Raw genomic sequence first — 27,927 nt, 5'->3', positions numbered from 1 at the left:
TCCAACATTCTACATATGTTCCTAACCAAACTAAATCAGAAGAAAGGCCTTTGTAAAATCAAGATGTTATTTGCATAACATCTTGATTTCTAATCAAGTGTTAGAAAATATAATTATGCATTGCTGCCCCTTCAATATAGACCAAAAAAAGAAACAAATGTACCCACAGTGCCCTCTTGTGGGAAGAAATCACAAAATAAAACAAGCTGATAGAACAAAAGCCAGAAGCTTGTGCAACAATCACTTCACATACACATACAATGAATATCCAGTAGCCCCACCCACCCCCATATCCATATACTAACCATCCGCCAACTCCAGCATCCACGGAGGGTATGCCCACATGGGGAGGGGGGTTGCAGAGGAGGAAGAGGCAGTAGCGGGGATGAGAAGGAAGGAAAGGGAGGAAGTGAGAAGAGGAAGATGAGAAGGAGGATGGAAGAGGAGGGAGGAGGTGGTGGCAAGTGGCAAGGGGAGGAGGGGGAGGAGGAGGAGGGAGGAAGAAGTGGCAATGATGGCAGCAGAGGAAGAGGGAGGAAGAAGTGGCAATGATGACAGCAGAGGCGGAGGAAGGAGGAAGCAACGGCTGCAGCAGAGGGGAAGAGAAGGAAAACCCCTACCGCCCGCCACAATGAGTGTGGCAAGGTGGGTTTCAGAGGGCTGGGGCAGCAAAGTGCCATAGTTCTCAATGGTGAAACAGCCATATGGAGGCACCACCACCAAGAACAATGGGACTTGAGGAGTTGCAGATTTTGATACCTGCAGGGGGATCCGGAACAGCTGTACATCTAACGTAGATAGACTTCTGCTAATACAATTGTACTTTCCTTCCTTTCCTCCCTTGCAATCTGCTCTTGATGGTCCCTTCAATCTCTGATACAGAAGGGCTGCAAGGCATGGGCAAACTTTTCCACTAACTGGTATTATTTTCAGAGACATAGCCATGTCAGTTTGGAATTATCAGTATGCAAAGGGATCTTGCAGTACATTTGAGACTGTGCAAAAGAAGTTGTAGCATGAGCTTTTGTATACGTGGTCTTTTAACCCCTCTCAGCTCACTCTGAAAGCAGTGTGTATGCACACAAGCAAGAAATCCAGAGCAAGCACTGCTTGGTGTCTTTTCCCTCCTCCTTGGTATTTCTGCGATTGTAGACAGTGCTCCTTCAGTCTATGCTCAGTCCATGGTGATTCTGAGATTCTGTATTACTGTGCAAGGTAAGCTTCAAGGTAAGCTTTTGTTAATTTCACTTTATATGTATGTCTATGTGCACATGCACATACGTATATAGTTTGTTACAACACTGCACACATTCAAAAGTGTTATTTACATTTTCCAGCAGCCCAAAAGCATTTGCAAGCTAAAAAAATATGAATTGCATTTTTCAATCGATTCCACTTTCTGACAATGCTCCAGTCCTGTACCTGTAAGAAACGTGGGGGCTTCTTGCATCTTGCTGTAGCAACTGTATTTTGGTTTTCATATTGCCACAGTAAGAGACAGTCTTTCCCAACCTGGCACTCCCCATATGTTTAGACTAGTGATGGCAAATGTTTTAGAGACTGAGTGTCCAAACTGCAACCCAAAACCCACTTATTTATCAAAGTGTCATGTCCCTCTAACTTCCTAGTAACAAACTCTGGTGAACTCTGTGCTGAGGTGATGGTGTGTGTGCCCACAGTGAGGGCTTTGACTGCCACTTCTGGCACTTGTGCCATAGGTTCGCCACCACTGGTTTAGACTATGTTAACATGCCCAGCAGGGAAGGGCCTCTGGAACTAAAAAGGCAAAACATCTGATGAACAGACTGAAGAAGGCTGACCCATGTTACCTGACCTGAGCGACACACCTTTAATGGTGGTGGTGACAGCAAACCTCAATGACACAAAGCTGAACAAATTCCTGTGGTTCTGCCATTACTAGACACCTTCATGAGGACCACTTGTAGAGCAATGCTTATTTTCCAAAGCGCCAGGGACCAGCACTAAAATTTTGTCCCTTGGGTATGCTGAGGGTTTTTTTTCCTTTCCTGTAAATGTACTAAGAACTGGCAGCCAATTGCTCAGAGACCAGTCCCAGTCCAGAGACAACCACTTTGAGTAGCACTGATGTAGAGGATAAAATTTAAGTTACTAAATTACTCATAGTTTGAACTATCCTTGAAAGGTTATCCAGACACTCATCACTTTTTTTAAGAGTTCAGAGAAGCCAGACACAAGAAAGTTAAGAAATAGTGCTTTAATACAAATTATATGTAAAATCTATTCATTTTTTAAATCTTTACATTGCTCAGAACATTGCATTCTTTATAAACCTTAATACAATTACCCCATTAAATATGATTTGTAACAACGCCATGTTAGGCTTGGAAAATACATATTGCACATTATGATGAGAATTTAATCTGCTTATATGAGTATTGGCAAGTATCCAAGCAATGTTTTAGACTTAACACTAATTTTGCAAGAAAAGAAAAATTAGTCCCTTTTCATAAACTGAAAGGGATATTTTACAGGATACTATTGATAAAAAGTTCAATGTAAGCGAAACTGGAAATGTCAAATTGAAAATTTGATCTAGTTCACTCATAAAACCACACATAGTGCAATCCAATTCAATATCGAGTGATCACAGCACATATTAGCACCCGCGGGTGGCCTTGCACACCAATCTCAGGAAAATACAATCTCCACAATTTCTGTTTCCGTTTGCACCAAAACAGAATTAAAATGATGGGTAAGTCACATGTAAAGGGCTATGATACTTCTACTGGAAGTACACTTGTTATTGAAGTGCAAAGAAAATTCAGAATTTAGAACCCAGGTACCCTGATTAAACAAAAGTTATTTTATCTGTTTTGAAAATCAACATCTCACACGTACTACTTGGCAAAATGAGCTGACTGTAAATAACCATTTGGCCACTCAACATTTTGGTAGGCACACACTTGCTATACAGCAAGACATGCAATTTGCAATGGAAAAATGTTGTCAGAAGTGCTGATATGTTATGCTGAGGAATTTAAACATCCAGCAGAACCCATTATGTACACACACATTGCAAAAGCATGCCTCATTTGACAACATGATTACACCAATGGTGAACTCAACAGTTTTGGATTAAATTTATCTTTACAGTGAAAGTTTAGTGCGGCCATGGCCTAGAGAATTATGAAAGGAATTCTTCAGACCCATACAAGCATTAAGACTTTACTCACATATAAATTACAAACTGTACATGAATTTTTTCTATTTCAAAATAAATTAGCAATAATGAGGTGGCCATGGTGAAGAATAAAAAAATCCACTAGGCTATTGAAGCACTTCACATGTACCTTAACAGCTCTATGGATCACAGCCGAAGTTTTCCACCAAAACACTCATCCAAAGTTGTTCTGGAGTGTTCAGTTCTTTTGCTTTACAACTTTTCCTCCCGAAGATTTAGCCATGGAGTTATGGCTTTCAGCAGACATGCTTATCCAGAAGTGCTCATCCTTAGCCCAACAGTTTTAATTACCAGCATCGGCCTAACGACATTGGGACATGCAACTCCACAAATTTTGATTGCCTTCCAAATTAGTAATTATTTTCAACATTTTAGAGGGCAGTACAGAAAAAGAGAACTAAGACCTGGCCTACAATACAGAGAAACAATGAGGTTGTTTTGTTTGAATAGAATTTTATATTCTGGGAATTCTGTTCTGCTAGCTTTCTAAGCAATAAAAACAGTATGGAAATAGAAAAGGTGAAAGGTGAAACACAAAATCTGTTAGGCAAACAGAAGCCTACTTTGAGATCCCTGAGATATTTTTGTTTGCCAAAGAGATTAAGCAAGCCCTAATTATTTCTTTGATAAATATTGTGTAGTTAACTTAAATGTGCTTTTATGAAACCAGTATTATGAACAATGAGACTGGATTATGGAGTAATAAAATGGATATTTACACACTGTAGTTCAAGACGTGAACTACAATGTACCTTACTTTTTCTGAAGTAGAATTGTTTTAGTGAAAATAATATACTACTGGAAAGCCAATCCTTTGTGATCCATAAATAAGGCAGGCAGATGCTACTTTGTATCCTCCTCACTACTGAGAGGAATTGGGGGAAAATGAGAAGAAAAGAGGCTTTATACAGCCCTTTGGATTGTTTTGTCCGAGGGCTTCAACATAATGCACCCAAATATACATGCGGGATATATGAACATTCTTGTCAGAATATCTTTGAAAAGCAGCTCCTGTCCAACTATGCTATAAAAATACTTGTCCACAGGAGTGGCTTCTGTCACAAGAATTCACAATTCACAATAGTGTGAAAGAGTGTATAGCCCTCAAATACTATTTGGGATGTGAATTGTTTATAATGCTTCTACATAAAAGTTAATTTAAAAGACTGTGCCTTTAGAAATGAAAGAGCTGGAACTCTTGATTCTATTCTGGATAACAAAAATATGAAGGCACTAGCTCCAAAAGTTTGCATATTAGAACTACAAGGAATGTAAATACTTAGTTCAGGTAGATCCCTTAGAGAGGCACCAAAAGAAGACAAATATAACAGAAAAATGTGGTGAATGTCTTTGAAATCAGCAATGCAAAGTTATGAGGTGAGAGATATGAGTGGATTTGTGCATTTTCACCTACAAGAAGGCACCTTTTTAAAAAATTACTGGTTACAGAAACTAGTAAACTCCATACACACTTGAATGTGTAGTTCAAATTAAGAACACTGTTTCTAACATCTGCCCAGATGCTAGTCCTGAAAACAGCAATGCAATACCTTTGCTGGCATTACAAGCTCTTCAATTATGACATTTTCAGCAAGACATTTTAAGTAAACCATAACCTATGGATATTTTCCTACCTGAGCAATAATTTGTACTTTTTATTGCTAGTGAAACAGAAAATTGAGCTTAGTGAGAGACATTGCACATTCCGTTTTCCTTCCCCCATACCATTTTTAAAGAAATGTAATTAAACTTGAAGGTCCTCTCCAAAATTCTCATTTACAATACAAGAGGTGGAAGCAAAGCAGGATTCCTAGAACAAGCCACTTGTTGTCGCTTTTTAAAAGCAATTATAGACTATCAAGTCTTTATCAGCAATACAGGACTTGAAGTCTCACACATGAGAATTTGGCTCATATGATGCAAAATGTGCCACTTTACACTGCATTTCAGTTATGGTAACTGCAGTCTAGAATAGGGTCCCCTTCCTCTCAGCATGAGATTAAATCTTCCATCATAGTAAGTGGCTACTTAATTCTAGCACCTGCTATAAGCTAGGTAAGCTCAAGAGGATTGTTGTCACCAGAACAATGCCATGCATTTTAAGGATTACTCCACATAAAAAGTTGTTCAGATCAAGCCCACCATTTGATCAATCTGTCTCATATAAACACTCTTCAAAGGCAGTAGGTATCTCCTCTCATCCGGTACTCTGTTGCACTGTAAACAGAAGATGACATTATTTAGAAGTTGGAATTCTGATTAGCTAATGCAGGCATGAACAAAATGAAAGGCTGCAACTCTCAACACTTTGCACGACTAGCTCTGTGGGCTAGATACACTCCAACAAAATTTTAGGGGAGGGGGGGCACACTCTGCTCATCTCTGAAATAAGAAGTCAGGATTTAAATCATTTTAAAAGACATGAATTCACTGTGTTAAGCAGCATCTGCCAACAGCAGAACTGACTTCTGTATAGCCCTTCAGCTGTGGATTGTTTCAGAGATTGCAAGAGTAAGACTCCTATGGACTATTGCAATATTCCACTCTACTACTAGCAGTTCAAAGAAAATGCAAAATGTTGGACTGTAGATAAAGCAAATGAGCCAGTGTGTGTAGAAGACAAATCTAAAAAGAGGAAAGGCTGTATGAATTTCATTGTGGAGAATACACAACTTTAACACTGAAGGTGTTTGACATAAGGAGGAGTCATCCTTTTCTGCTACTAAGCAGAAAATCAATAGGCTAAGAATTCAGAAAATGAGGCTATACATGGAGAAAACCCTAAAATCACAAATTAGCTACTGTAATAATCCTTGCTGTTAGTAAAAATCTGCTGACAATGCTTCATACAGTGATATATCATTAGGAAAAGAATTAAACTGAATGACCCAGCATCACAGCCTCATTTCTATGGTTATTCAATGCATCAGTTATCAAGCTGATTGTTAAAATGTTATAATATTAAAACAGTCTGCTTTCTCCCTCAGCTTTTTTTTTCCATCTACTTACACATCTTGAACCTCAACCCAAAAGACAATCATCAGTTTGTTCTAACATTTTCACATCTGAAATACATTTTCAGTACTCTACTGCTAGCACCTAAAATTTTGAAACTTTCTTCCAAAATTTTACCACTAGGAAATAGTAAAATAAATTGTGACACGTCTTGTACAAAACTGCAGAAATTTTGACAGGGTCTGTCAAACACCAAAACTCGCCAACTATTACCCATGATTGCATTACTTAAATAATACCATCATTTCACTTTATACCCTAAAATATTTGAGGGAAGCCAGAGATTTCCAAAAAAATCAGAAATCTTCTACTTAAGCCAGCATACTTGATTGATAATTTACAAAATACGTTATTACTTTGTAAAATTGTCCGTCATTCTTCAGTTACTTACTTCTCGTTTTGTGAAGAGAATTATTAGACACACTTGTAATATGGCACTTATATTACACGTTATTTATACTTACATTAGAGGTGGAGTTGACTGCTCTTAGTTCATTAGGCTTTAGTTTTTCCATTTTCTTCTCTTCAGGGAAGGTATCTTCCCACAGGGAAACACGAAGACGCTTATCCAGAGACACTATGTGGCCCTCTGTAGTAAACATGTATCTATTGCCTGATTTGTGCACAGGGTTTTCTTCATCAAATAGCTGAAATAGAAAAGTTTATATTCATCCTTAATGCTCCATATCTGTCACATGAGAGCAACACTGTATCAACACAGTTGTCCAGTTAAAACAGAGCGAGTGGCAAACAGCACTGCAGTAAAGAACCATAAAGATATTTTCATTATATAACGGTGCTATGGCATGCCGATTTGTCAGTATCTTGTAACTATGACATTACAAATTATCTATAAAAATGCATCACAAATCATTTTTGAGACTGCCATTTGTGGTTAATTATAGTTCTAGCAAACAAACTTTTTTTTAAAGGCAGGGAAGCAGTTCCAGAGGATACACACCAAATACAAGTATTTACAAGTTTCACTTAGAAAAAAGCTTTCCATCCGATCTTCTTTGGACTTCTCTATGACATGGTGAAGAGTAGCATAACCACATCTGAAAGACATGTTTGAACACATTTATTGTCCATACTTCTAGCCTCATACACTATGTTTTTTGCTACTAAACCCAAGAAATTAAGTTAGTCATTGTGAGGAGTTTTCATAAAATGTGCTGCTGTCTGAATATTATGGCTTTTCTATAGTTACACATGAAGATACAGTTCTGTGTCAATGGAAAACCAAAAGCAACAAACTGAGGTCTAATATCGCCTAGAAATACAGTTTTCCAGAACACTATGCATGAAGATTTAAATGGCTGGCAAGATGTTGGCATGCATGCCACATGCCAAACATCCTCTCATACAAACCAGCATCCAAGACATTTGTGTGTTGGCAGAAGTTTTGCAGATGGTTTTGTAACCGCATTTGGCCGAATATGGTTACAGAGCTGCTATGTTTGAGATCCTTCCTTATCAGGTGCATGAAAACCCTACCTGCATACCCACCTCCTCACCATTAGCATTCCACATGTTGAGACAAATGCCAGAAAAGAACTTAGATGTTAGTAAGGGCCAAAAGTGCTACAACTGTTGCACTCCTTGTTTGTTCCTCTCACAAAGCTGGGGTGTGGGTCTGTGCATATGTAATTACCATCAGTTAGATGGGAGGAAAGTGTGGGCCCACAGCATAATTTACTAAGGATTTAGATTTGACAATAAGCACCAACAAGAAACATTATTGCAGAAATGACAGTTCTAGACTTTGAGAAGACTGCAACACTGGACTTCTGATGACAGAAGAGATTCCAGCAGGGGAAGGGGTAATGCTTCAACACTAGTACAATATTTAATTTAGGCGTACCCCTTACATACAAAGGAAATGGGGAAAACAGTTCATGAAATTTTCTCCTATTTAAATATGAGAGAATGGAGTTTGGGGTGATTCAATATATAGCTTAGACTTATTTCCCCTTTGGATACACTACACCCAGAGTGGGCAAAATACAGATTGTGGTCAGCATGCAGTCTTGAGTTTTACTTTTGGAGCCTCAAGTTCCCACCAGAGGCCGTTATTTAAAGAAAAAAATTCTCCTTGTGTTATTTTCTATCCCCAAACTGAACAAAAAGAAACCATTTCACTAGAAATCAGTGATAACATCAATTTGAATTTAAAAACTAACTTTGCTTTTGTATATTTCTCCAGACTCTGAAGAATATCCATTCCCACATGAAGATAAAAAGGATTCTTTGTAGCCTGAATAAAGAAAAGAAATGAATATAATGAAACAGAGCAATATTTCATGTAAATAAAGGTCAGAACCTCAATCTATGAAATAGTGAACAGTGACTACCAGTTACTTGTTTTCAGTTAGAGAACAAGCAATGATTTGAAACTACATTGATCCTTGTTCTCACTAAATAGATTCAAGAAAGACATAGATCCCCAGGTTGGGATAGTAAATCACTCTGCTACATCATATATTTTAAAAGCACTTTAAGTTTAAGTGTTTTATCTTGTAACATGGGAGGTGAAGGGATACTGCCAAGTTGTTTTGGATGCAACAGGTCATAACCAGAAAGATACAACTCAGAATCTAGAGTAATAAAATGTCAGTTTAATTAAACAGACTGTGTTAATAAGTTTAAAAGCCTATCATGTTAATCCTGGAGGCTTCACTTAAGGATTTGTCAAAATAGATTTCTGGATAATCAGTAAAAATAACAGAAACATCTATTTGGAAAGAACAGCACAAAGCTTATTGATTATAATGATGGAAGCTGGGAAGATGGAAGAATGGACCAACGCCTCCCAAAGCCACCATAAGGTTAAGGTTAGATAGCACTCCAGGGCACAGGGGCAGAAAAGCACTTCTCCTTGCCCCAATAGGAAGCTACAGAAAGGATAGCCTATCACTGATTTTTTAATGTTTGTCTTTCTAATTTTTATAAGTTGACAAAAGTTGCCAGAAAAAGAGAGGGAGAAAAGCCTAATTCCCAAAGAACATAAACAATCCTATCTCAGAAACTGAACTGATCTCAAAACACAAATCCAACTGACTTTGAGGTATAGATTCACACTGTAATCTATGCACAACATTCAACATCATGCCTGCACAAGGGAGTTACAGAGTGACTATCTTATCCCTTGTTTCCTCTGCCAAGAGTGCCTGAAGATGTACCGACAAGTCCCTAGAAAATTGGACAGAGCCATCTTCTGTGATGCCTGCATCTGGTGCCTCCATCTCACTTTCACAGATTCCCCCCCTTCAGAAGCAAAATAATATATTTCTCAAGGGTTTTTTTTAAAAGTAAAATACCTGATAAAGAAGATAAGTAGATTCTACTAACTCTGGCCGTAGAGGATAAAAGAGGACATCTGGTGCCTGTAACTGCCAGTTGTACCTCTCTGGAAGAGCTCCATATCGTTTCCATATTGCATAATAAAATGCATGGAGGCAAATAGCATCTTCTACATCACCTATTAAAACCTGAAGAGATGAAACAGCCGTAAAATTGAATATAGAAAAGAATAAATCACTGGTGATAAAAACCAAAAAGAAAAATAGGGTTGGTAGGAAGAAGGAATCTAGTACAGGTTGAGTCTCTCATATCCAAAATGTTTGGGACCAGAAGTGTTTTTGTATTTGGGATTTTATTAGATTTTGTAATACCTGTATTTGCATATACAGTCAGCCCTTCTTATACACAGATTTTTTATACACTGATTCAAGCATACACGGTTTGAAAATGTTCAAAAAAAGTATAAATTTCAGATATCAAACCTTGATTTTCCATTTTTTATAAGGGACACCATTTTGCTATGTCATTATATTTAATGGGACTTGAGCATACACGGATTTTGTTATAAATGGATCTTGGAACCAACCCCCAGTGTATAACAAAGGTCCACTGTACATATATAATTGTGGAGATGGGATCCAAGTCTAAACACAAAATTCATTTATGCTTCATATACACCATGAACACAATTTTATATATTGTTTAATGCATTTGTGCATTAAACAAAATTTGTGTGCACTGAACTATTATAAAGCAAAAGTGTCACTAGCTCAGCCACCCATGAAAAAAGTTTTGGTTTTTTAATAATCTGGATTTCAGTATTCTGGATAAGGGAGACTCAATATGTAGTATTTTTGAGACTGATTTAATTAAGCATGAACTTTTGTGAATATTATTAATATGAATATTCAGAACATGTGATGTGCTGATCACATTAGCATCATTTGTTATAAGTCCTTAGGCCAAGAGCAAGATGCACAAAATTCAAGTAAATATTACATTAGTTCTCAGTAAAACCACACTAAATACAGGCGTCCTTTGATTTAAAAACACTATGCAAGTGATAAAACATAAAACTAACCTGGAAAGATTATATTAAGATTTTTACAACTCTTGTAAAAATATGTTCACACAGTTTATGCCACTCAGTCTAATATTCTGTGAGGACAGATGAGACCTGAAAAATTTTAATGGAAGGGTCAATGGCCAAGGAACATCCAACTATCCCTTCCATGTGTAGGATTAGTCTCCTTCTATCCAACAGAAATTGCAAAAAGTGCTGTGCCGCTGCATAGTAGCTTAATATTTTAGTATACCTCAATTTCCCTTTTTGCATGAAATGAAAACTGTATGATATTAAGAATAGTGTGTGCACTATTACCAGTATACAAAATGGAAAGATGTCTTTCAGAATCCCAGGATACACCTTTTATCTATAATTTTCAGGGCCTTATCTGGGTTATTGCCTGTATTTATTGTTGTTTTGGTGTACAGTTTGTTGTCATGTTTTGTTTTAGAATGTATTAATAAAATTTTAATTAAAAAAAGAATAGAACATCTAGTGGTAGCTCATTCAATAAATGAAAGAGTTGTATGAAGCAGGATTCTCTTTTATTTGTCCTGAATCTCATGTCAGTCTACTTCAATGAATGTCCCCAAGAAGTGGTAGCTGTAGATACTCATTCTGGTCTCCTCCCCCATGTTTTAGTTCCAGTCTCTCATGTATTAATGGTCATACCAGTAACTGCTCTGATTTGGTGGCTGGGCAGGTAAAACAACAGGATTGAGGGGGGAAATAGGATGAGGAGAATCTTCACCTGCCTTTTCTCTTCTTATGTGAGGGGATTTTAAACCACATGAATGTTCTACAGATTATAGCCTGGTAATTCTAAATCATTTCTCTATTCTGGCAGTGTTATGTCACAGCAGTTCTTCTGACTTCTGTGTACAACATGAAAATGATGCCCCTTAGATATCTAATCTTACTCACATTTTTGTTTGCTATTCTCAGAATACTTGTTTTTATTCCCCTCCTTTCCATTTTCTATTTTGAATGAGCAATAACAGCCAATAAATTGGGAGCCATTGTAGGATTTGACTTGAAGGTGGCATAACAGAAATAAAACTGAACCTTATCTTGAGTGCATTGTTGTTAAGCTTTTATCACCCACTTATTGTGTTATTGAATCTATTTATGGCCTTGCTTTCCATCTTTCCTTCCTTTGTTGCTTTGTGCCTCTTATTGTGTATGTGTGGAGAATCTTCTGTATACTGTTGCCAGGAGAAGATTAAAAAAAAAATACAAATGCATATGAATGGTGATATAACCTGGAGGTTTAACCTGACCTGCATGCAGGATTCTGCTGAAACCAAGAATAAGGTCTGTGGAACCTTTTAGATATTAGCTTTCCAATAAGGAACATAGCCTTATTTGTGAAATAGAGAATTTCTACGATATATAAGTATTTCAAGTTTTTTTTTAATATTCTTTCTACCACAGTGAAAATACCTGAAGTCCTGGAAAAAATGCTTGAAGAGAATCAATCCAGGTATTCATTAACTGCCCACTGAACATATTTACATTAACATAGAGTGGTGGGTCCCCTTCACCTTCATTGCAAGCTTCTCTCCTAAAAGGAGTAAGAAATATTAGATTTAGAATCTTTTTAATGTTTTGGCATACATCTGTAAGTCTGTTATATGGTATCTTTAGTATACATCTGTAAGTCTCTGTTACATAAAAGTCAGACTATTCTATCTTATACTGAGCCTTAGTGTGTCATGCCACTTTAAAAACAGCACTTCAAAGTGACCTACCCTCGCCTTAAGTAGTTCTGAATACTCCAATAAGCATCATTGAACATCTCTAGATCTTCTTTTTCTCCAAAGAGGATGTAAGATTTCAAAAGATATTCATAGAAGGAGTCTAATCCAGCTCCCAGACCACTCTGCTTTCCAACCCAGTGGCCAGTTTGAATATTTACAACATTGCCTATGATAAAAGCATAAACAGAGTCAAAGATCAAGCAAAGATAGTTAAATATATTGTCACATTTATAGCTTTCAATTAACAATGTTCAACAGATTTTCCCAAAACAAAGTTAAGTACAATAAAAATAATCCATATATTTACCCCAAAAATCACATAAAGGCACTGATATAAAAATCAAGTTATTATCACACCTAATACAAAATTAATTTAAGTCAGCAAGATTTCTCTTGGAAAAATCTAAAGCCTTTTTCAGTGTCTTCTAGAAGGAAAAAATAAGTGGTTTGGGCAAAAACAAGTCAGCAAGTTGGACAATGAAGGGAACTTTGAGCAGGGCATTCCCAGAAATATCTCGAATTATTATTAGATAATATAAAACTGTTTAAGTACATGAAACATAAAAATACACAGCATAGAATTCAGAATTAGGGGAGAAAGTACAATGGAGTTGTAGGATATTTTAACATCATGTAATTGCTACACTTTGCACTAGCTGAAGGGGAATCCCAGATATCAAGTTTTTCACAAATCAATATGCATTTGAGAGCTTTTTGGAACACTATAGTAGTGCATCCACCAAATTTTTAGTAAACATCATGATGATCTAATGTGAGCCATTTTTTCAGGAATTATTTACTTTAATGTGCCATTCTGAAAGTGACACTGTTCTAACAAGCTTCTATCAGCATTAATTTTAATGTTTGGTTACATATATATATTTTAAAAGGTCCTACAGAGATACGAGAATATCAATATAATTAGTGAACAAAGGCATAATTGTTTTCACATTATATTTTCTGTCTTTCTTCTCCAAAAATAAGTTGTCAAATTGTATCTGCTCCATTGACAGAAGACTTTTTATGCTTAGTCAGAACTTCCATGAATTCATGAGGATCATCTACGCAAATTCCAACTTTCTCTTCCATACCACCTTCCCACATTACTTTAAAGTGTTCCACCAGTAGTTTTGAGGGAGGCTCAAAATATTGCAGATGGCAAGAGAAATCAACAGCAACAACAAAAATCTGCCGCCATTTCTGTTCACAGGACCCTCTACTTCATCAGAGCCTTCCACTGACTAAGGGGGGAGGAACAGAAACAAGCCATCACCCACAGCAGAGTTTGCAAAAAATCCAAGATATGCACAAAAATACATGCAATCTTCTGCATATCTTTATATATTTTAACACAAAATACAGCATAGAAAAAAATCAGTTTGTTAACACGGTTGTTTTCATGTCAAAGCTATTTTTTTTAAAGAAAGGGAAGGGGAGAGATCCCTCTTCAAACTGCATGTGGAAAAATCTTGCCAAGAAAACCCCATGGTAAATTTACCTTAGGGTCACCAAAGCTCTGAAATTACTTGAGGGTACACAACAGCAATAAATAGTGATCAATATAAAACTGAAGGTTCCTAGGCAATTGAGTACAAAGCTCACAGTGGAAACATGCAAAGCTTCTGATGCACTAGTTACTTCAGTGGCAAAAGTCATAATTCCTGTAAGCTTGAGTGCAAGGAAATGTCTAATTAACAAACTGTAAGCTACTCTGATAGTCTTTTGGCTGAAGAGCGGGGTATAAATAATAATAATAATAAGTTAACAAGACCAGGCTACAATAAATGCATACACTCTATTCTTACTTATACAAAACATTCAAAAACACTGCCTACCTAATAACCCAGTGTCATTGCTCCTTAAACCCCAGAGTGCTTTTACAGCTCGGCGGGCAACCCACTCAAAAGTTGAATCACCAAGAAGCCGGCTCAGAATTCCAAATTCCACCAGCAAGGAACCAGCTCCCGCAGTGCAAGTCTCATTATTGCTGCCAGAAGGAACTCCGGTTCTTAGGTTTACCTGAAAAAGATAAGAAAGTTTACATGCCAACTTCTTGAAAAATAAAAAGCTGTCATATTCCTATCTTTTATAGTATTCAGAGTTTCTACTCACTTTATAAAAACAAATGAAAGCAAATGGATCCAGTGTTTCATCAGGGTTCTGTCATGATGTTGCATCATATTCTACAGGGAAACTGCCTTACAAGTGTATTTTAATTAGGTGTGTAAACATCCTGCTACTAGAAAACCAAACTGGACAGTGCAACATCCCTTCCCCCCAGGTCAGTTTCATAAACACAGCCATCCGGACTAGTTTCCATTTAACCGTATCTTTTACAGAAGCATTTTTTTCAGGTAGATTCAATCAAAGGCATGTTCAGCTTGCACACAGTACCATAAAGATGCAGGGCCTGTAAACACTGATATGCCAAAGCAGGTACTACTTCCTTCACAGCCTGCTATTTAAAGAGGATTTTTTCCAAACATGTACTCTAATAATTAAATACAGATGGCCCTTTGTATCCATGAGGGTCCCATTCCAGACCCCTGTCTCCATGGATGCCAAAAACCACAGGACCTCAAGTCCCATTTTTTATAATGGCAGCACGCCATGTACACTCGCCTCCATTGGGGAGAAGGGGGCTATCCACTGATGCTCCAATCCGTGTATGTTATGGGTCACCTGTATTTAATAGTTAAGACAAATCTAAAGGTGAATATTGTGATGTTATAGAAAGGAGGAACATACCATATGTACTTGAATATAAGTCGATCTCATGTGTATGTTGAGGGCAGGTTTGGGGGCCAAAATTATGGATTTTGATATGACCCATGGGTAAGTCAAGAGTAAAACTTAGGGACATGTAACAAAGGATTTAAAGGATGAAGCAAAGGAAAATGATGCCAAAGAACTAACAAAATTTTAACAGGCATAAATGTTTGTGCTCATCTTAAAGGATGGATGGATGGGAGAGTGGCTGGGAAAGGGAGGGGTCAGTGTTTCCAGGACAGATTACACTTTTGACTTTCATCAGGGATCATTCCATTTTTGATAAGAGTTGAAGTAAAGTACTTACACTGAATAGTGGATAAATCGATTCAGGTATTTTGGGTCAATTTTTTTACTAAATTTTCTAGACTTATACATCAGTATATACAGTAACTTGCTTGAAAATGTGCTATTATTTTTTACATACCCGAGGATAAGGAATCCCAGTTTTGGTGTTCTCAAAAGCAGGTAGCAGCCTTACTGCCAGGTCACGAGCCATATGTAAGAGTTCATTATCATAGCCCTTAATACTCATATCACCAAAGGGCTGCCGAGCATCTGTAATTATTATGTGAGCTGAAAGCAAACTTCCCAAAACCCTGCAAGAGAAGCAGTACGATGGTTTTAAAGACAGAACACTAAATTTGTTATACAAACTCTTAAATTCAAGAACAAGAATAATTTCACTGTATGTTTCAGAAAATCTTAAGGTATGCACAGAGCCATTTTAAAACTTTTTTTCCTGAAGTCATTTCCCATCAGCTTTGTTTATCAATGTAGTTGGACACAGTGCTTACTTCCCAATTAGACTACTGTTACACACTCTATATGGGGCTGCCCTTAAAAAGTGTTGAAAAGCTGGCACTAACACAAGTTCAGCAGGCAGACTGGAGTCTAGTACGCATTTTGAAGACCATAGAACACCAGTCTTGCAAGAACTGCATTGGCTTCCAACTTGCTTCTGAGCTTAATTCAAGATGCTGATATTGACCTACAAAGCCTTAAACAGCCTCCCCCTCTATGAACTTAGAGACTGTGCAGACAGCTGTGGCGCCGGTCTGGCTTTTGCAGGGTGCGATAGCCATGGCACTGCAGCTTTGCAGAGCTTCTTCGGCACTGCATTGTGTGGACACAGCACCAGAAGAGCGCCGTGATGCCATACACAGTGACACGCCACTCTGGTGGCAGAGCCTAGGAGTGTGTCACATGGACATGACGCTCCAACTCTGCCTCCAAGTTGGCCTTTAAGGCCAGTCTGCACAGGGCCTTAGAAGAGGTCAAGCTACATGTCTCTACACCTCATCAAGTTAGCTTGGTGGGTACATGTAACAGGGCTTTTTCTGTAGCAATGCCTTAACTGTTTAACTCCCTATCCCATTTCTTTTGAGCTTCTGGCAGGTAACCAAAAGAGTGCTATTTCACATGGCACGGCAATGTTTGAAATTGCTGTTTAACTATTTTGAAATGGGATTCTAGAATTGCTTTTAGACTGCTTTTAAGAGTTTTTAAAGTACATTTTAATGTGTAATAAAAATGATTTTCTCTCTGTGCTAGTTTAATTAGTTTTTATTCATTTGTTCATCATCTTGGGAGCCCTCGAGAACTGAGAGGCAATACAGAAATACTTTAAATAAATAAGTTTCCAATAGCCTCTAACTTAAATAATTCAGCCAAGTAAATTAACTTGTTGTACACATTTTCACTGTTAATAAATTGACAAGTAAAAATCGCTTCTTGGCCTTTTGGCTAAGATCAAGTGTAATAAATTAGCAAGTAATTGATCTACAGTTTGACTAGTCTGTCTTATAATAGATTATACACCAACCTAAAATACAGGTAGATCAACAGTCAATACACACACACACACACGTTTTCACCCATGTGTGTCTGAATTCAACTGAAAGAATGTTTTTAGAATTTTTCTATACATAAGGTAAACTCAGCAATCCATTTAAGAAAAAGCCAAATCTACATTGATCATTTCATATTACCAGGAAATACCAGTGAAGGTTTCAATACAGGACACTGCTGAATTCTGAATCTTTCAATCCAGATCACATCTCTCTTAAATGAGACAGGAGCAGATAGTGCAATGAGTTGATATACTGTCCTCTAAACTCCAGTGAACAGTAGCAGCCTTTTTGTTTCCCCATTAATCAAAAGCTCTTATGTTAAACTTCTCACTAGAAGCAAGCATAAACTCTGGATGTTGCAAAGAAGCCCATGCCACAATGCTGACAACTAGCTTAAACACAAGAAGAAAAATAGACATAACATAATCAGAGATATTTATAACTAAAAATGTGTAAATTCAAGGCAAACAAAAACAAAACAATTTTGCTGCTTCTTAGAGACACTTGAATATTAAGTAATTATGTAGCACATGGAACACATTCCCAGCACTTCTGCATATAGCATACTAGGCTTCCCCCAGATGGTTGAGATTTCAACTCTCATTATCCCTAACTATAATCAATACTGCTGGAGCTAATTGGATCTGTAGTGGAAAACATCTGGAGACTATCATGCTGGGTAAGATCACAGTAGCAAAAATGTTAATATGACCTACCCACCAAGAGTCTAGTGTCCATTAAAGTGAAAACCACATGCTTCCCATGTCCATACCCTCTTCCAACAGCTATCCCTCAAGTTGTACCAAAAGTCACTCAAAGCTAGAATATCTTTTAGGAATGGAAACATAGACGGGGATACTGTAAGGAAGGTAGACAGAGTTGTAATAATAATAATAATAATAATAATAATAATATTGTTTATTTCTAGCCCACTTTTCCAGAGATCAAAGCGGGTTACAACATACGTGTAGAAATACAATATACAATATAAAAACATACCAAGTTAAAACATCATAAAACACATCCCGATAAAACACATACAATTCCAAAAAATAAAACCAAAAACAAACTAGCTGAATAGCAACTGAGTAACAGGGGAGAGGACACTTAGGGGAGATTGCACTTAGACTGCTGACAAATTTAGTAGCTATATGCAACAGACTTTTTGCAGCTGCAGTGACTGTCTACAATCTCCTCCTATGAATATGCCATGTGCATCTTCACTTTGGTTATAGAGGAAAGACAAAAAACATTATTTTGACAAACAAAAACCTACTTCTATAACCTAATTCCCTTGTGCATCCTTCCCATTGTACTATAACTCCCTTTAAACTCTTATATTACTCTGTAGAGCTAATTTTCCACTTTTTTCAAATGGCTCGATTTAGACATTGCTAGAAACAAAATTCTTTCACCAAATTTTAGCAACAACCTACCTAATTGTTGCCTCAAAGACCTGGACTGTAGAATCTGTGTCAAATGATACCGTGTCTATCACTAGCTTCACTGCTTTCTGGAATTCTGAAGAATTTCCCATTACCTTTAAAAAAACAGAAAATTTGTAACACATCAAATAATCAAGGTTGATATTATGATTAACTATATAATGAATTAAAGGCTATAATTGTCAGCAAACCATATTTTAGAAATTTATTGATATTGTCACATTTTGAAGCCCAACAGTATTTTAGCTCCTCAGTTCAACCATTTCAAAAATACTGAATTATTAGACTGCAACAGAACACTTGAAGTTTTTAAGTGCAAAGTTTATGAAAAGTAACTAGCAATTACAGTAAAACGATGTATTATAAAAGCTTGTAAAGCATAAGGAAGTAACTTTCAGGATTAAGTATGTAACTGGCTATAAAACTTTCATTTAGAGGGTATATAGCATTTTGTCCAAGTTAGAAAGAGACTGATTCTTCTCAACAAGGATACAAAATGGAGGTGGGGGGGGGGGTAAAATAATCAGTGTTCAGTGCTATCAGGAAAATGGGTTAACAGTCTGCAAGAATTACTGTGCAATAAAAAGCATGAGGTCCAGAGTTAAACTTCATTGTTAGAATAATCTTACTTTAAAAAAAACCTTCCTGAATAATAAGCAAGACTTTCAAAATACAGTGCAGTATAATTGTTCATGGCTGGCACTGTCCTCACCCTTCCTTGAATCTTCTATCATGCAGAGTAGAATCTCTCTACTTACCTGTGACTATTTCCAAAGCCAGGTGTCTAATGAAATTATGGGCTGAAACAGACCGATAGTAAGCACCAGCTTGGGGGCAGTGTGGGGGCGTGGTATTCAGATGACGCATGCCCTGATGGCACCTCCAAGCCAGCGTCATGCTGCCTGCCCAACCAGATGGCAGACAGCATTGTGACACTCTGGCGGCACTGCATTCAGACGCCGCATGCCACAAAAGCACAGAAGAGTGTCCAGGGCAGAAAGGGCAGCTTTTTCCACCCCAAAAAAGAGCGGCATATTGCCACTTCTTTTGGGGCTGGAAAAATGCTGGATCGGAGCTGGGGTGTGCACCCGATCCAGCACTCAAAGGGGCAACGTCAAGCTACCCCTTTCAGGCTGTCTATCTCTGTAGCTAGAAAGCAGTTTTGTATCGCATACCATTTTTTACAATTGTACTCTGTAATTTGTACAAAACTGCAGAAGAGAACAGAACACCTGCATTGTGTTCAGTATCCAAGGTGAAAACAAACATCAGAATGACATTTATGGTGTCCACATCTGGCCCAGGAAAAACATCTTTGTTAGCTAAAACAAGATGTGAACACAAGACTGCACAGTTCCCTCTTACATAACATATAAGATTTAGAGATTTGAGGATGTTCTGTAATTAAGATACTTGCATAATAATTTGTCTTTCACTTAAAATCTACTTTCAATAATAGCTTTGGGAGTTTTTTTCTTCCAGTAATTAAAAAACATTTTAACTCACTGCTAAGGTATCCAATGCATCAATCAGAGTAAGCGAGTAGTTTCCCAGGACATCATTGATATTCAGATTTGAACTGAAATAAATTTGGTTAGACATTAGTTCTATGAATTTTTGTAAATAATCTTATTTCAGTTTGAAAAAAACCTTATTAGATGAAGACCATGTAACCTCTATTCTGTGCTTATTATCTGGAAGAAAGTCTCTAAGACTTTAACTGGATATACTCCTTAGTTATGTATACAGGATTGCACTCTTGGTGATACAACGTAAACCCCATACAGTATTAATACTCTCACAGCCAGGCTATTCCACAGTTGCACTTTTAATCCACCCGCAATTTATTTCTTACCAGGGCAGAGATCCCACATATACCTACATACAATCCTCTACAAATGTATTAAAACAGGATGTAAATCAATGAAGGCAGAGTGAAAAAAAATTTACTCTAAGCTAGACAAATCTGAAATTTCTAATTTGAAATAAGTATCTCAAAGCTGTAGTGTAGTCAATATATCCTGATGAACAAACTACTGGTCTTTAGGCTGGTAAGAGCCATATTGAAATTCCTTTTGAGCTATGGGCAGATTGGAAAATCTTCAGGAAAATGTTAATCCCCTTTGTTTTGTAGCAACAGGGTAAAATTAAAGGAACTTCTTAATAGCAAAGTAAGGCAGCTGTGGTACGTTTTCCTACAGGCCATTCTAATGTTATCACACACTGCAGGCAAGACAACTTGTACGTATGGTCAATAAAAAAAAACTGTTCCCCATCTCATCACAAACACCAACAATCACCTTTGGCACAAGAAGCAGAATTCTCTCTTTTCAGAGTAGGCATAGCATGGACATTTGAAAAGGCACACAATTCAGCTTCACTTTCAAGTAAAGATACCGTATTTTCCGGTGTATAAGACGACTGGGCGTATAAGACGACCCCCAACTTTTCCAGTTAAAATATAGAGTTTGGGATATACTTGCCGTATAAGACCACCCCTCTTCCAATGCACATCAAATAAAAATTTAAAAAACATCACTGCATTTACCCCAACTCGTTCTCTAATCTTGGCTTGCTTGCTTGCTTGCCTGCTTGCTTATCTCTCTCTCTCTCTCTCTCTCATCTATCTATCTATCTATCTATCTATCTATCTATCTCCCTCTCTCTCTATCTCCCCCCTCTCTATTTCTCTCTCTCTCTCATCTATCTATCTCTATCTATTTCTCTCTCTATCTCCCCCCCTCTCTCTCTATTTCTCTCTATCTATCTATTTCTCTCTCTCTCTCTCCCTCCCTCTCTCTCTCTCTATATATATATCATCTATCTACTTATCTCTATCTATTTATCTCTATCTCTCTATCTTTCTCTATCTATCTATCTCCCTCTCTCTCTCATCTATTTATCTCTATATCTATCTTTCTATCTATTTCTCTCTCTCTCTCATCTATCTATCTATCTATCTATCTATCTATCTATCTATTTCTCTCTCTCTCTCCCTCTCTCTCTGTCTATCTCCCCCCCTCTCTCTCTCTCCCTCTCTCTCTGTCTCTCCCTCCCTCCCTCTCTATTTCTCTCTCTATCTATTTCTCTCTCTCGGCATCTATCTATCTATCTATCTATCTATCTATCTATCTATCTATTTCTCTCTCTCCCCCCTCTCTCTATTTCTCTCTCTCTCTCTCTCTATCTTCCTCCCTCTCCCTCTCCCTCTATCTCCCTCCCTCCCTCTCTCTCTCTATCTCCCTCTCTCTTTCATTTTTTATTTTTATTTTCCTCAGGCCTTTGCTGAGGCCTTCAAAGCCTGCCTTGCATGGAGGTAGTGCCCTACAGGCCAAGTTTAGGGGGCCTGATGCCCACAAACGCCGGCTTCCGAAGGGCTCCGGAGGCCTTTGGAAGCCGGCAGCCAAGGAGGCACCCCTGCACCGGCTTCCAAAGGGCTCCGGAGGGCTTTGGAAGCTGGCAGGACAACCAGGTAAGTGCTCTTACCGGCGTACAAGACGCCCCCCCCCAACATTTGACCCCGTTTTAGAGGGTCAGAAAGTAGTCTTGTACGCCGGAAAATACGGTAATTCCAACAAAAAGAGCAAGCCAAGCTTTCTAGATATGCAAGTCTTTCTCACTGATCCTTATACTTTCTTCAAGTTCAAGCTTTGACTTTTAGCACTCTTACAGTGTAAAACAGATTTACACAATTTATTAAAAGTAATTTGATAAAAGCACTCACAGAGTTGCTCAAGTCCAATCTTTCAACACAAACATAGTGTCAGTCTACTCACAAAAGCATAAAGAGAACTATGAAGTGCATAAGGCTTTCACGGCCGGCATCCATAGTTTTTTGTGGGCTTTTTGGGCTAACGTCAGGAAAAAACCTAGAACATGGCCTGATAGCCCAAAAAAACCCACAAAAAACTATAAAAAGAACTGGTGGCAAGGAATGCAAAAACTGTTTTGCTGTAAAATAGGTTTCTAGGGGGAGATATGTTTTTCTCCCAAACATCACAGGTGAAAATGAGAAAGGTAGAGGACAAAACAATTTAGTTTTCTATCTGAAAAAAGGTTAACTATTTGCTTTGATGGTTCACTATCCTGACAAGATAACCCTACAAGCAATTACCTAAGCATAAAATCAGAATGTCTTAATTATTTGTTTAATTGATATCCCCCATGGCTGGGATGCAAAGCAGTCACCAGTGTGATTTAAAAGTTTCCAATAAAAGCAATAATTACACACATTCAAATGCAAAAATGAACCAATTAAACTATTAAAACACCAATCAGAACAATTTTAAAATGTCACACTAATAATAAACAGGTGGTAAAAAAATGAAAAGCCCAGTACATCCACTGAAAAACCTTTTCATAACAGAGGTTATAGTCCACCTGTTTAGAAGTAGTCATCCCGACAATTATAAAAACTTAAGGCAAGGTAGGGTTGCCATAACCCGGCGTCCCCCGTGCCATTCATGGTTTCATGGGGCCCCTCCCAGTCCCGGTCCGTTTTGGGCCCCCACCCGTGCCTTGTTCCCGGTTTGGGGGCCCGCTCCGGCCATTGCCGCTGCTGCTAATGCGGCTGCTGCGGCGCCAACCCACCTCCTCCTCCGGCTCCGCCTTCCTCCTCCTCCTCAACGGGCCGGCGGCAGAAGCGCCACCGCCACCGCGCCCCCACTGGCAGGGCGCGCGCGCCGCCCAGGCCTCAGCAGGGGCCAGTGGCAGCGCGCGCGCCTGCCCATTCCCTCCACACGCGCCTGCCCGCCCCACTTCTTTCCGTGCGCGCGCCTGCCCACCCCACTTTCCTCTGCGCGCGCGCGCCTGCCCCGCTTCCAGGAGGAGGAGGGGGGAGAGGAGGAGGAAGGAGCGGGAGGAAGGGTGCCTGAAGGCCAGGACACAATTGGGCCGGAGGAGGAGGAGGAGGAGGAATGCTGAGTTAGTGGCCATTAGGGCTGCCTTGGTATTTTGGTTTTTTTAAATTATTTTAAAAAATATAAAATACTTATTTTATTTAATTTTTTTAATTTTTATTATTGCTTGTTTTTGTTTTGTTTTTTTTAATTTTTACTATTGCTTGTTTTTGTTTTGTTTTTTTAATTTTTACTATTGCTTGTTTTTGTTTTATTCTATTAATTTTTACTATTGCTTGTTTTTGTTTTATTCTATTAATTTTTACTATTGCTTGTTTTTGTTTTATTCTATTAATTTTTACTATTGCTTGTTTTTGTTTTATTCTATTAATTTTTACTATTGCTTGTTTTTGTTTTATTCTATTAATTTTTATTATTGCTTGTTTTTGTTTTATTCTATTAATTTTTATTATTGCTTGTTTTTGTTTTATTCTATTAATTTTATTATTGCATGCTTTTGTTTTATTTTATTAATTTTATTATTGCATGCTTTTGTTTTATTTTATTAATTTTTATTATTGCTTGTTTTTGTTTTATTTTATTAATTTTTTATTATTGCTTGCTTTTGTTTTATTTTATTAATTTTTATTATTGCTTGTTTTTGTTTTATTTTATTAATTTTTATTATTGCTTGTTTTTTATTTTATTACATTAATTTATATTATCAAATATATAACCCCTGCCTTGTTTTTTATTTATTTTTTCATTATTTTTTATTATTAAATATATGCAAGTGCATTTTTTGTGTATTTATGGTGCTTTGAATGCTAACAAATGCCTTTCCTGGACAATTATAGTGGTGATGATGATGATGATGATGATGATGATGGTGATATTGATATCAACAAGCCTCTGAGGCACGGCCAATGTAACTTGCTGTGATTTTTACAAACTCATGCGCAGTGAAGAAAAACCACAGTCCCTTGACCAAGTACACACTTCTGAGAAGTACAGTTGAACCCGAGGGCAAGTCCATTTCTGCCATCTGTCTAGGAATAATGCCAAAATGTCCTCCATTTTGATCATGCATGAAAACATGCATTTATATTAACATTTTTTAAAAAAAACTCAATTTTTCATGTCCTCCATTTTTAGAAAAATGTGTCCTACATTTGAAAATGTTGCCCTACATTTGTCCCGGTTTGGAGGTCCTCACTTATGGCAACCCTAAGGCAAGGTGAAGGTAAAATATTTCAAAATAAGGAGAGTATTTTCTATTTTAAACTTTTGGCAAAGAAGATATCAAAATATCTTGAGCAGGCATGTAGTAGCAGATCAGTTTCTCTTATACCAGGAATGAGGACAAACTCCTGAAGTGCAAGCCAACATGGTTACAGCAAGGATTACTGCTTGGCACCCAAAGGTTTGAGATCCCCAAAAGATCTCAAGGGGACTGGTGCCTTTTAACTTCCTAATAAATGGTCTAGAGTTAAGAGATCGGTAGATCGGTAGACACCAAATTATATAGGGCGGTTGGAACAAGAATGCAAGTGAAAACAATACAGATTTGGACAAAAAAGCAATCCATTTGAAGAGATCTGAGATGAAGGCGACTAATAAGCCCATATTGTTGAGGAGAGCTTGATGAACATGCTGAAGCACTGTCTGCTGCTTGTAAAACAGATGAATTCCATGTTCAGAATCAAAATAGACCTAGCAATATTATAACGTCCTTAGACAACTGAGTACTGTATACAGTCCTATTCACATCTTGAGATGGATATCACACAAATGGATATGGTGCAGAAAACGGCAACAAAAATGATTAGGTATCTAGAGCATCTTCCCTACAAAGAAAGTTATTTGGGTTTATATTTATTGTTATTATTAAAACAAATGGCTATTATGTGACAGGTTTAAGTGAGCAAAGAAGGCTTTTCCCTCCCCATACTAGAATCTAGGACAGGGATAGGCAACCTGCGCGGCCTGGCGAGGCCTTGGGACCGGCCCCAGCCCGGTCCTGCTGCCGATTGCCACCGGGGCCTTTGGTCTCTCGCGCGCGGGGGCAATTGTCTATAGACGCCTCAGAAACATGCATTTATATTAACATTTTTTTAAAAATCAGCAAATTTTTTCACATGTCCCCCACTTTTTTTAAAAAAGTGTCCACCATTTGAAAATTTTGTCCTACATTTGTCCCGGTTTATTTAAATTTTTAAAAAATTATTTATTTTTTGGCTTCGGCCCCCCAGTTGTCTGAGGGACAGCAACCCGGCCCCCGGCTCAAAAAGGTTGCCTACACCTGATCTAGGATCATACTAAGATTATTTGGTAATGATGGGACACGCGGCACTAAAGGACATTATTCTTCATGCAATGTATGGTTAGTGTACTGCAAAAGGAAGTAGGAATGACTTCCAACTTAAACTATTTATAAAAGGAGGTGGAAAAAGTCATGGCAGCTAAGGCTATTAGTCATAACAGCTACCTCCAGGTTCTGAAGCAGAGACAATACGCCTCAGAATAGCAACTACTGTGGTAAAGTTAGGAGAGAGTCTTTGCCCTTTTGTGCTTCCCACAGATATCTATAGCATCCCAACTGAACAGGATGCTGGGCTGGAGAGGCCTTGTCTTCTCCAGTGATATTCCTTATGCTGTGCATCAGCTAAATACTTTTGTTGTCTTACTTCAAAGTGACCTAGTACTTGCTTGATCTGATCTGGCAGCACTTATGTTGTGTATGGACTAAATACATTTGTGTGGATGTTTTCAGTGTCGTAATACTCACTCGTCATCTAAGGTCAGTCAGAACCTCAAAGATTTATCAGTCAACATGTCATGTTTATGCTACACATATCCAGAAGCTGCCACTGCATATAATAACGTAACCTCTGTTCATTCACCATCAAAGAGAGAAGTATGACAGAAAGCAAATGGGATAGTAATGGGCATAAAGAAGCAGGAAGCAGAACCATAAGGAGCACCTATTAGTAACTCTCAAAGCAGCAACTAAGGCCTTGATGGAAGAGTTAATCTTTGCACCAGAGAAAGATCCTCCCCAGAAGCGAGTGCAGACAGTCCTGGGAGGAATGAAGCAATGCTTACGCAATGCTCAAAACACCCGAGAACTTGTTTGCAGTGCAAGCAACACAAAAGAGGGCATCCCTGGGGATGATAAATTTGAATCCACACCTGTGATCTTCAAAATGTAACAGCAAAGTGACCAAAGCAACAGTCCAGGTATTTGTTTAACACAACTGTACTGAAAGAGTGTTCAGCTTGTCACTAGTCATATGTGTACTAGCAACTTTATTTTCCCTAAGCCAGTACTCAGCTCTTCCGGTTTTAAATCAAGCTCTCCGTTTCCACCTAAATCCTGCTTTGTCAGACAGGTGCCTTATGTGGCGGATCCATTCCGGACACCTTGGAGTAAGGCGAATTCTGCGTAGGCTTGAGCCCATTCACTCGAATGGGGCTTGTGCACATGGCGGTGCAGTGGGGCTGTGTCATGCGCCCCATTCATCTGAATGGATGCGCTGCCCCACGCAGCTTGAGCAGATACACTCAAAGCTGCGTATAACACAGGCGCACTGTACCTTCTCAGTAGCTTTGGTTGTCTTTCAACAAGCATCTGGCGTTAAAGCTAAAGAGAGTAGTAATACTCCTACTAGAGGCAGCTAAAACAGCATATGGGAGCAATGGCAAGTACACCTCTATCCTGCTTACTGATGTACTCAGCAGTTTACAAAGTGTACCCTAATTGCCCCCAAGAGGCTGGGGCCTCATTGTGGTGACCCTGGAAGGCTGCCAGGCTGACCTGACCCAGAGCCCCTGCCTGGGATGGATCTCACCCCCGTCTGGTTTGTGAATGGCTCACACTCCAACTCCCAGAATCCCACAGCCTTGACCCGGAAATAGAGTGAAAGCGGCTCCAAACCGGGTTAACCCTCCAGTGCGGACGCTGCTTAAGTCATGCACTCACGGGTCTTCCCTGTCGGGGCCCCTTCCTCTGCAGTCGATGGGGTTGAGCTCGTCCTGGGGGAAGGCGTGGGCCATGTAGTTGTCGTAGCCGAAGGAGAACATGCCTCGGGCAGCGTCGCGGAGCTGGGCGCGGAGCTGGGCCGGGAAGGCGCCGCTGTAGCGCTGCTCGTACTCGTCCCCTTCCTGCTCCTGCTCCTCCTCCTCCTTCTCCCCGGGAGGGCTGCTGCTGCTGCTGCTGCTGCCGCTACCGTCCCCCCAGGCCCTGCCCAGGAAGGCGGCCCAGTGCGGGGCCACCCTCAGGCAGCGCGGGGGCGACGGCGCGGCTCCGTCCCTGGCGGCCCCGGCTCCTCCGCAGCCGGAGAAGCGCTGTTGGTAGAAGCCCAAGCTGGGCCCGGCCAGCCACAGCAGCGCTTGCCCAGCCAGCCTCAGAGCCAGCAGCGCCAGGACCAACGACCGCCATTGCATGGTCCGAGGAGGAAGAACCGGAGCCGCCGCCGCCGCGGCCGCCTCGCGACCCTTCCTCGCGCATGCTTCCCTGCGGAAGCTCCTCGCGCCGCTGAAATGGCGGCCCTCTCTCGCCGCCGCCTCCTCCCTCTCCCTGGATGGAAAAACAAGGAGGAGGCGTCCCCTTTAAGAGCGACGGAGGCAAAAGGGAGGGGGAGGAGGAGGAAATA

The 27,927-nt window shown here is 39.0% G+C and overlaps 1 protein-coding gene across 2 annotated transcripts; it reads right to left on the bottom strand.

Annotated features, from left to right (window-relative positions):
• LOC149321355 (ER degradation-enhancing alpha-mannosidase-like protein 1) lies at positions 1 to 27,845 on the bottom strand. 2 transcript variants are annotated; one of them, XM_089520191.1, is made up of 13 exons: positions 27,255 to 27,845; positions 19,941 to 20,013; positions 18,426 to 18,529; positions 15,564 to 15,735; positions 14,203 to 14,386; positions 12,359 to 12,533; positions 12,051 to 12,171; positions 9,559 to 9,729; positions 8,422 to 8,495; positions 7,200 to 7,296; positions 6,703 to 6,885; positions 5,366 to 5,440; positions 1 to 1,206 (listed from the first exon to the last, which is right to left on the bottom strand). In XM_089520191.1, the coding sequence occupies exons 1-13, from the start codon at positions 27,716 to 27,718 to the stop codon at positions 1,204 to 1,206; spliced, it is 1,896 nt and encodes a 631-aa protein (XP_089376317.1). In that variant the 5' UTR covers positions 27,719 to 27,845; the 3' UTR covers positions 1 to 1,203. The 2 variants fall into 2 exon arrangements, with proteins under 2 accessions (XP_089376317.1, XP_089376308.1); XM_089520182.1 differs by lacking the exon at positions 1 to 1,206 and having other exon boundaries at positions 2,222 to 5,440.
• Between the last annotated feature and the right edge of the window lie 82 nt (positions 27,846 to 27,927).

This window comes from Sceloporus occidentalis, unplaced genomic scaffold, assembly GCF_023333645.1.
Source record: "Sceloporus occidentalis isolate IW3139 unplaced genomic scaffold, rSceOcc1.0.p SCAF_1, whole genome shotgun sequence".
Taxonomy (NCBI): domain Eukaryota; kingdom Metazoa; phylum Chordata; class Lepidosauria; order Squamata; family Phrynosomatidae; genus Sceloporus; species Sceloporus occidentalis.
The sequence above is the reverse complement of the archived record's forward strand: the minus strand, read 5'-3'. Positions and strand labels throughout refer to the sequence as shown.

Coding starts and splice junctions, on each gene's coding strand:
- LOC149321355 (XM_089520182.1), bottom strand. CDS start 27,718: ATGCAATGGCGGTCGTTGGTCCTGGCGCTGCTGGCTCTGAGGCTGGCT. Junction 15,736..18,425: donor GTCTTTGAGGCAACAATTAG/GTAGGTTGTTGC, acceptor CTTCTCTTGCAG/GGTTTTGGGAAGTTTGCTTT. Junction 6,886..7,199: donor CTTGTAAATACTTGTATTTG/GTGTGTATCCTC, acceptor TTTCTATTTCAG/CTATTTGATGAAGAAAACCC.